The 9,864-nt window shown below is 63.7% G+C and overlaps 2 protein-coding genes across 2 annotated transcripts in view; one reads left to right on the forward strand and one right to left on the reverse strand.

The window, feature by feature from the left end:
* Positions 1 to 532, forward strand: part of LOC102766465 (mucin-5B) — a 37,624-nt gene extending 37,092 nt beyond the window's left edge. The window contains exon 39 of the mRNA XM_015560172.1: positions 443 to 532. Within this exon, the coding sequence (XP_015415658.1) occupies positions 443 to 532 (90 nt within the window). The remainder of the gene's footprint in view (positions 1 to 442) is intronic.
* Positions 7 to 6,519, reverse strand: TOLLIP (toll interacting protein). The gene is made up of 5 exons (XM_015560193.1): positions 6,370 to 6,519; positions 5,224 to 5,406; positions 4,485 to 4,637; positions 2,953 to 3,043; positions 7 to 1,793 (listed from the first exon to the last, which is right to left on the reverse strand). The coding sequence occupies exons 2-5, from the start codon at positions 5,380 to 5,382 to the stop codon at positions 1,579 to 1,581; spliced, it is 618 nt and encodes a 205-aa protein (XP_015415679.1). The 5' UTR covers positions 5,383 to 5,406; positions 6,370 to 6,519; the 3' UTR covers positions 7 to 1,578.
* Between the last annotated feature and the right edge of the window lie 3,345 nt (positions 6,520 to 9,864).

Genomic DNA, 9,864 nt, shown 5'->3' on the forward strand with positions numbered 1-9,864 from the left:
TGCAGGTCACCCTAAAAACTACGCGCTCCGCACACTGGGCCGCGGAGCGGGGCCTGCGCATCTGCCCTGGGCCGGGGCTGAGGGCTCCCAGGGGTCCCACACGCCTCCCTGGAATGGGGAGCTGCCAGGCCCGCTCAGGCCACCACTCAAACCCCAGGCCCACAGGCCTGCCCGACGCTTTCGACGCTGAGGAGTCGGCCTTGAGGCACAAGGCCAAGCTGCTGAAACGTGTCAATGGCAGGACGACGAGGTCACGACAAGGCCGCGCTCACCAAGCAAGTGGTCCGAGCCCCCCAGGCCCTGGCCACCCCGCGGCACACCCTCAGGCTCACAGGACAGGTGTGCAGTGCACCCGACCACGCGCAGCCCTGAGGAGGCCGTCTCGGGTGCAGCCCGCCGGTTGGAGGAGGAGCCCTAACAGCCCTCGCTTTCTCCTGCCCAGCCACCAGCCTCCGGCTGCCAGGACGGTCCGACCCTGAATCAGAAAGAGCTGAGGCCCCAGGCCAGGCAACGGCTGGAGAAAGGACGGTGACTGCAGCTTACTGCGAACCCACCCCCACCCGAGGACGCACGCGTTCACCCACGGGTGTGACTCAGACTGCGTCATTTCTGAGGAGCGCCTCGGTTCACTAGGCGTCGCCCACCCGGTCCCCAGGCTGTGGCCGTGGCCAGCACCGGGCCAGGGTGCAGGTCGCACATGCACACTGGGCTCCAGGGGACTTTGGCACTGTCTCCACCCTCCACACGCATCCTCAGACCCGGCACATGCTCACTGAATGAGTGTCAGTGGGAGCCAGCAGGTCCCAGCGCCCTCCCTCCCATTAGCGAAGCACTAGGTCTATTCCTTGTTACCCCGAGTTCAGGCTCTGGCACGAGAGCCGATCAAGGAGAGGAGAAGCCGCCCCTCAGCATGGCACTCCCCAGAGCTGACGAACAGCAGGCGGAGACCAGGGATCCTCTGAGCTAGGACAGCCCCTCCGGCCACCGCGAGGGCTGACGGGGGCCGGCGGGCTGGACAGTCAGGCTGACACCGTGGCTGAGGCCGGGCCAAGCCACACCGGCCCAGGCCACCGGGGAGCAGCCAGGCCACGAAGCCCACGGAGGGAGGGTGGGAGTTTTCAGTTGGCAAGTTCTAAACCCCAAGCAGCTGCCAGTGGCCTGCGAACCTAAGGAAGGAGGTCTAGCCCCGTAAGTGGCCGGACTACGCGCCAGGAACCAACCAGAAGGGCCCTCGGCCTCCCCCAGGCCTCGTGAGGCAGGCTGCTCCCGCAAGAGCCCTCTCGGGAGGAGCAGCTCGGAGCACTGGGTGGCGCGTCCCCAGCAGAGGCGAGTGTGCACACGGACACGGCCACGTGCCGCTCACCCCCACAGAGGGAGGAGGGAGGCCCCCATGGCCACCCCGCTGGCAGTCCAGAGCAGCTGCCGGAACCCAAACCCACCTGCATCCCCAACAGGCGGACTGGTGACGGGACACTGAGGAGGGGACACAGGGATCTCGTTGGGACAGGGCCCGGGCGCCCCGGTGGCAGGTCCAAAGGGCTGGAGCGGTGTGGCGGCGAGGGCGCAGGCGGCGGGAGTCTAGGACTCCTCACCCATCTGCAGCAGGGAGTTGACGGCCGCATCCTTGTTCCCTCGCTGGGCCTCCAGCACAGAGCGGATCACCTCACGGTCCATGTTGGGGAACATGTCCTGGATGGCCCTCAGGTCCTCCTCGTTACAGCGGGGCGGGGCGCTCACAGCCGCTGGGGGCAAGGCCATGGGCACCATGCCAGGGCTGCACACGGCGGGCATTCCTACAAGCACAAGACGGGGTTTAGGTAGGCGGGCGGTCGACCGTGCCGAGGCCACCTCTGACTCAAGAGAGCAGCCTGCGCTCTGAGGGCCTCCCCCAGGGCCCATAGGCGCCGACCAGCAAGGGCACCCAAGCAACGTGATCCTGAACCCCCAGGCACACAGGAGAGGAGCGCAGCTTTTCTGTTCCCATGTGGTTGTTTCAAAACATCCGAAGGATGTCAAAGGAGAGCCTCCATCTGTGAAGAAACCTACCCTTTCCTAAAGCCGGCATCTTAGGGCCTCACAGAGAGCCCAGGATGGAGCCACACAGACACGACACGTGTCACCTCCTCAGAAAGCAGCTCGCCCACTCCAGGCACCGGTGGTGCTGGTCACTGTGTGGGAGCCCCCAGACGGGTGAGGCTCTCACTGGGGGCCGGGCTGGGTCTCACTGGGAAACAGGCCTTTGCAGATGTGACCAGGGAAGCGGAACTCACACGGGGGTGGAGTGCGCTCTCACCCAACAACCCCACCAGCACCCCAGCCTCCTCTCCAGCGCCCTCCCAGGTGCTGACCGCTGGCGTGCCTCCTCGGCGTAGTGGGGCGGCCACGCTCTGCTTGGACCCAGCTCCCGGCACCTCGGCAGACACTGGGGCTCGCCCACTGCCCTTCTCCGGGTCCGTCCTCACTGCCTGCCGCTGCCTGAGCCCAGGTCTGTCGCTGCCACAAGGGAGCTCACCAACAGCTCAAGTTGTGATTTTAAAATTCGAAGACAGAAAAGCTGCGGCGCCACTGGATGGTGCTGTGCCGCCACAATTGCTCACCGATAACGAACGGTAAAGCCCTCGCGGACAGACAGGGCCAGTGCTGCTGGAGCACACGGCTCACCTGACCCAGCAGGAGCGTTATCTGTGAGGGCAACGCATGCGCTGCAATGTTTAGAAATTACATTTCTGCCTCCCCGCAAATTGCAACTCACCCTGTTTGTGCCAATAGCTAAGGAAAAGAAAGTTCCGTTTCCTATACACGCAGAGAAAATCCAAGTGTAACACCTGGCCCTCGCTTCTGGAAGGATCCTCACGCCTCACTGCAAGACCGGGTTAAGGCTCTAGGCCGCACTCCCAGTCCCCGCCCCCCTGTCCTCACACCCCCCAAGTAGCCACCCCGAGAGGCACTCACCTGTGATGGGCACGTAGCCGACGCCCTGCTGGTACACGGTGGGCATCAGGACCACGGGCTGAGGCGGCATCATCATGGTGGCCGGCAGGGACTGCAACACACAAGGCGATCACAGGGTCACAGCAGACCCCAGCACACACGAACCCTTCACGTGCAGCCCCACCCACCGCGTCCTGGGAGTGACAGCTCAGGGCCGCCGCCCGCCCGCCCTCCTCTGCTCAAGATCGGGGAATGAATGGCTCGGGTAGATATGTCGCCAGACCTACAGGGCCGTGGCCAACTGAGATGTCACCGAAGACGACCAGGTTCCGGAACAAATGTAAGCGTGAGCTGCGGGTCAGCACCAGGACAGTTCACGGGAGTCTCTAACCCAGTGGTTCTCAACCCTCTGGCCCTTTAAATACAGTTCCTCATGTTGTGACCCAACCATAAAATTGTTGTTGCTACTTCATAACTGTCATGTTGCTACTGTGATGAATCGTCATGTAAATATCTGATATGCAGGATGGTCTTAGGCGACCCCTGTGAAAGGGTCGTTCGACCACCAAAGGGGTCGGGACCCACAGGTTGAGAACCGCTGCTCTAAGATGTGAATCCTCTCAGTTGGTGTAAGAGAGGTTCGGAGTTTCTGTAAAGGCGCCTGTTAAAGACGCATAAGGGTGCCTGGCCAGGGTGGCTCAGGGTTGAGCGTCTAGGAGGTCACAGTTCGATTCCCAGTCAGGGCACATGCCCGGTTGCGGGCTCGATTCCCAGTCGGGGAGTGTGCAGGAGAGGAGGCAGCCAATCGATATTTCTCTCTCCCTTCCTAAGCGTGCCTTGCATGAGAATTAGAAATAAAAAATGTGCAGGAGGAAACCCTATGAGTGAAGGTGTACTGAGGCGGGACTGGCTCTAACGTCGTCCGGCACCAAGGGAGGGGCTGGCACTCAGGTGAGGGCTGCTGAGCTGCAGGTGCCCACTCGGGCCCCACACCTGCTCCCGCCTGCCCCGCCCGCTGGGGTTTCCACAGCAAAGGTTCCCATGACGTGAGCAGCTCCTGGGAGAGACGGAGACGGCAGGAACCCAGAGGCCCTGACCCTGCCTTGACCCATCACGGCCTCCGAGCCCCCAGGACCCCAGTGGCGGGTGCTGAGGAGCCAGGCCCTGAGGTGCTGGCCCGGCGGCACCATCCCCACCTCATCCCCGTGCGGCCCTGAGACACCCCACTACTGCACAGGGGGGCCCTGCAGGCCATAAGCCTTACGGCGTAAGGGAAGCCACACCTCGAAAGATGGGCCACAAAATAGAAACAAAAAATAAAAATTAAAGAAGATGGGCCTCGATCCCGTGACTTGGCCACCACACAGCAGTTCCCAGGCAGAATGTGGGGTGGAGAGGGCAGCGGCTCCTGTGGCCACGCCGGGACCTGTGCTCGGGCTGTGGCCAAGCTGCTCTGGGAGAAAGGCTCGTTGCTGCAGGTCAGCTGCCATAGGCCTCCGGGGGCGCGAGGAGCCAGCCCGGCCGACACCTGCCGCCCCGTCCCCGGCGCTTACCGAGTAGGACATGACCAGGTTGATCATGCCCTCCTTGTCGTCGCCCTGCCGCCCACTCAGGCAGTACCACTTGTCCTCCACCTCGCCCTGCCGCAGCGCCTCGGACAGCGTGATGTGCGTCCAGGCGATGCGATCGTCCATGGAGAAGGCTCGCTGAGGGACGCAGGGAGACCAGCATGAGCCCTGAGACCTGCCGAGTACTGCCCTTGTTCCCTCCCACCACCACCTGAAGCCCTGCCCCCCTCAGCTGCCTGGAGACTCAAGGCCACTCCTCCCCAGGCTGGAAGCCAGGGCACAAATGCAGGAAAGGAGGTGCCCTTGAGCTCACACCCTCCCAAGGGAGCGGAGGGGCAGAGGAAGGGCAGGGGCAGAGGGGCCACCTCCCCGCCTGGCTTCCCACCCTCACCCTGAGCTCTCACCTGCGGGCACCCTGGCTGGCCTCAGGGGGGACAGACAGGGCGCTCCCAGGCAGTGACCATGGAACCAGGCAAGGAAGAGCCCACTGCACCCTCTGCTACTCCCAGGGACACCCGAGTAGACGGCCTGCCACTCGCACCACCCAGAATCCCCTCCCGCCCACCAGGGGACCACCCACTTCCCCCAGCCTGCTCGTTGGGGCAGGGCCTCGAGGGCGTGTGCGTCACTGGCGAGGACGCCCTCCCACTGCTGCTGGGACCCTGGGGCAGGGTCACCAGCACCACATGCCCACGTCCCGGGTCTGCCTGCCCGGCGCCCGCACCTCGTCGAAGATCTCCAGGTAGAAGGAGTCCACGCCGGGCGGCACGGTGCAGTGGATGACCTTATTCCAGCGCGGGTTCTTGGCGCCGTTGTGGGCCGTGGGCGTCTCGTACACGGCGTAGCCCAGGCGCAGCCGGCAGTACGGGTCCATGCGGGTCATGCCATAATTCTTTGCCAACTTGGCCTGAAACAAAGCCACGTCAGAAAGACGAGGAGCCGCTACAGTGAGCTCAGGCGCACCAGGTCACCTGCCCTTCAACGCGTCACCCCGTGTCCCCGGGTCTGAATCAGCCACGCGATCCGAGGAGCACATGCTCCTGGGCGCCAGGGCAAGAAGCAAGTTCCCGCGGGAGCCGCTGTCTGCAAGGAGCGTGATGGAGAGAGGCTGGGGCTGGAGGAGGGAGCTCCCCTAGAGGCATGTCCCATCTGAAATGCCCGCCAGGCGTCCAGGGAGAGGCCCGAGGGCCTGGCCAGTTGCTCCCCCTGGACCATGTGGGCAGAGAGGAGCCCGCAGCACAGCCCCAGCCCAGGACCAGGGCATGGCCTCTGTGAGCCCAGGGGACGAGGTCTGTCAAAAGGAAGCGGGAAGCCATGGGCGGCACTGCCAAAGGGCCAAGTATTGAACCGGAAAGTTTCTAACCACAGGGCCTGCCCTCGGAGGCCTGGTGCTGGTGGAGGGTGCAGCCGACTGCCAGGCCTGTAGTCCCTGGTGCCCGCAGGAGGCAGTGCTCCGCTCCAGCCGGGCATGGACCTGGTTACAGGAGGGCACCGGAGGGGAGGTGTGCGAGGTGCACCGCGGCTGCGGCCCCCTCAGCACGAGGGCTGAGTGTGTGTGCTGCGCCCCGACTCCTTCCTCCCCGAGCCCCACAGCTCCCGGTGGGGACGGCAGAGCCCTCCCTGGCCCTCACCTGCACAGCAGGCGCCCCACCTCCCCGCCGCCTTGAGGCCAGGAGAGACCTGGGTCTATGCAGGGGCCGCTAAATGCTCATTAGTAAGTGTTGCTAGTACCTTGGGCAGAGCCCTGGGTGTCAGCAATATTTTGCACGCATGTCCTTTTTCATCAGATACATGTTTTAGGAAAAACTAGAATCAGAAAAAGTTCCATTTGTTGCCACAGAACCCTCCCACTCCGGGCCCAGGCACGCACCTGCACCACGGTGATATTGAGGCGGTCCACCGTGCCCAGGGCCCCACCGTACTGCAGCTGCTGGGCCGCCTGCGCGTCCAGCTGCACCTGCTGCTGCTGCTGCGTGGGCGCGATGCGGAGGAAGTCCTGCGGGAGCTCCCCGATGTACACCTGCGGGGAGAAGAGTCAGCGCGGCCGGACCAGGATCGAACCCCCATTTCCAGCACCCAGTCGCCCGGGCTACCCTGGGCCTCAGTTCTTCACCTGTACAGGGAGAGGCCCTGGGCTCAGGCATCCAGCCTGGGGACCCTGCCGCTGGACCCCCTGCCGCTCTGGGGAGGGAGCCCTGGTACTCGGCGGGCACTGGGCACACCAGCTCCATGAAGGGCAGGATGCTGCCCCCGACGAGGTACAGGCTCGAACAGACTTGCTAGGCGTGTCATGGACTGCTTTCGGGGTCACAAGCTCTGTCTCTGTCCGTGACTCATTCTCACTGGGCCACTCCCACCACCAGGGCGGCCTGCTAATGACAAGGCACTGGCTCCCACGCCACCCGAGACAGGTCGGAGTGGACCCAGACCCCAGGTGACTGGGAAGACCTCCTGCACCGATGTCCTCAGCGTTCCCTCTAACAGCACGATTCAAGCTCCGCTCCTTCGGCCGCCCCAGGCTGCCCACGAGGCTCGGCCAGAACAGCGGCTCCCGCAGAAGCCGGCCCAGGTGCCGCCAGCGCAGACCTGGCCCAGGGCGGACCAGCTGGCTGCCTTGCGTTCCCGTTCCCGTCCCTGTCCCTCCAAGGGGCCTCGGGAAAGTATTTCCCCTACGCCCACCCCCCTTGGCACTTCAACATGGAGGCACGCTGCCTGCTCACGACCCTTGTCTACTGGCACTTTCTCCACGAAAAGAGCGGGTCACTCTCAAACGCAGCGTTAGGATAACGAACTTAATCTGTTCGGCACGTTTCGATGTAACTTGCTTACTAATGTAATACGGCAGGTTACACACACGTCAGCAATTTATACAAATGTCACAGCAACGTAATAAAAAGCTTAAAAACTCGTTACTTTCCCAGAAAAGTAAAGCAGCTGAAGAAGTTCCTTAAATATCTTTCGTGAGCTCACCTTTAAACCCTTGTTTTCGGAGAGAAAGTCCTTTTTAAGTAACTGCCAGGTGTTTTTTTCAGCCCTTGACATAGCTAGTGATGGGCTGAGTAGCTTTTGTGGAATTAAAAAATGAAATGTAAATGGTTTCTACTCCACTGGGAGGCGGCCCCAGTGGGTGTGTACCTGACCTCCCGTGGCCGTGCCGTCCGTGAACTCGACAGTGATGTGACCCCAAGACAGCCGCAGGAGCAGCGACGCTCTAAGGACAAAGTCCAGCGACCTGAGCTGGGGGCCAACAGCACCCCGTGCTGCGAGGGCACAGGCAAAGGGCCCTGGAGCCCCCACAACCTGACCCCAGGAGAACCCTGCGCCCTCACTGAACCCAAAGCTACTCACGGCTCTAGGTCAACATGACCTTCACAGCTGGCGCCAGGGCAGGGAGGCTGGGCCAGGCCGAGGCCTAAGGGACAGAGGGCACAGCCAAGCAAAGCCACAGCGCCCGCCGCCGGCGCAGCTGCAGGCCTCTCGGGGGAGCCGGCTCCCGGGGGAGCCCCACTCTGCGGAGCACACCTGTGGCGCCTGGAGGCAGCTGAGCTCTGGAGCCCCTGTGCCTCTGAGGAGGCTGCCCCGCTCCCAGGCCACTAGAGTGACCCAGGGCCAGGGCTCAGCATGGCCCAGAGTCTGGCCAGGAGACATGGCCTTGTCCAGCCAACGACCACAGGAGGGGCTGGGCGTGGACGGGCTGAAACCAAACACGGCGGGTGGGCCAGGACAGACATGAGGCTCGGGGGCACCCAGGTGGCTGTGCGCGGCGTCATGACTGCACCCTCTGCACAGCCCCCTGCGGTGAGCAGGTGCGGCCGGGCCCCAGCGCACCGGGAAGGGAAGGCTGCCTGCGGCCCTGCTCACTCGGCCCCAGGGCTTCCTGGACAAAGAGGCTGATGGAGAGGCCCAGGACAGCCCACTGTGGCCCCAGGAAACACGTAACAGAAACCTGCTGGAGGTGAGACTCGCCCACGGCCCCACACAGATCACTAACATTTTGCTGTAAGTTCAGCGTCTTCCCAAATCACATTGGGAGGAAGCTCCAATCCTTCACCAACACCCAGGGCCACGAACTCCACGTGGGCCAGCGCCCCGATTCCCCCACACGTGGTCCTGCCCCCATCTCCCGTGCCTCCTCCACCTCTGCTGATGTCCTAGTGCGTCCTTGGCCCCTGCCTGTGTGGGTGCTGCCTCCATCCTCCGGCCGCCTGGACGCCACTGCATCCCCTCCCGCCCCACCCTTCCTAGCTCACTGCAGAGACCGGGTCTGTCCCACGCCCACCACCCACGCCTTCACCAACTTCTTAAACCATTCACGACAGGACAGGCGCTTCCAGGCCAAAATGTTTGGCTGTGCCCGCTCTGCTAGAGTCCCCGGCACGGGAACCTGCATGGACCGCAGGGAGCTGGTAGAGACAGACGGGAGGGAGAGCAGGAGGCCAGGAGCGTGGCCCTCAAGGGCCACTGATGCGGAGACAGGTGAGGAGCCAGGGGCGTGCTTGGCACCTGGCTGCAGGGTGTGACAGCAGGTGGACCAGCCGAGCAAGTGTGACGTGAGTGGGTGGTGCTGAGGCGGGAAGGAATGGCGTCCAGACCTGCTCTGGAGGCAGAGCCGGCAGGGCCTCCCGAGGGTGGAGGAGGCTCGGTCATCCCAAGCTTGGCCCTCCCTCCCTCTCCCCAGGACCCTGCACCACTTCTTTATTGCGGGAGCAGGAGGCAGTGGTCGGACTTCAGTGTCAGTCCCGAGTGAGTGAGTCCAGGCTCTGGGCTCCCTGGGCCCCGGCTGAACCTCCGCCTGTGTGGGCAGGGCTGGGTCACACTCAGGCCTGCTGCCCAGCTAGGGCCCAGCACAGGGAGCACTGCCCAAAGCCGCCTCACAGCACCAGCTGGTGCTCACTTCTCTGTGGCCAGGCCAAGCGCCTGGCTGGGCCTGCACCTCCCGGCGCCCAGCCACTGCGCCCAGGGAGCGGGCCTCCCACCCGCCTCTGCTAATGGCAAAGGCTCCAAGTGCTGCGTAGCCCCCGGGCCGGGGTCGGCTGGAGAGGGGAAACCACCAAGGGTGTGTACCAGGCAAAACGTTTTGTAAAAAACTGACTCTAGTCCCTAGATAAAACTCCAGGGCCACATCCATCTGCCGCCCACAGCCCTCCCACCTGGAAGGCCACGCCTGTCGCTCTCTCCCGGGGAACAGCAGGGCCCTCAGGGCCTTCCCATCAGACAACTTCTGCTCGTCCCTCAAGGGTCAGGTTCCTCCAAGAACTGACTCTCCCAGCCCCGGGCCCAGGGCAGGCTGCCCCTGGCTGCCGCTCACACTGAGTGTAAGCCCACAGATGCCATGGCGCCTGCCCACCCCTGCCTGGCTCCTGTG

This window comes from Myotis davidii, unplaced genomic scaffold (assembly GCF_000327345.1).
Source record: "Myotis davidii unplaced genomic scaffold, ASM32734v1 scaffold3211, whole genome shotgun sequence".
NCBI classification, from domain to species: Eukaryota; Metazoa; Chordata; class Mammalia; order Chiroptera; family Vespertilionidae; genus Myotis; species Myotis davidii.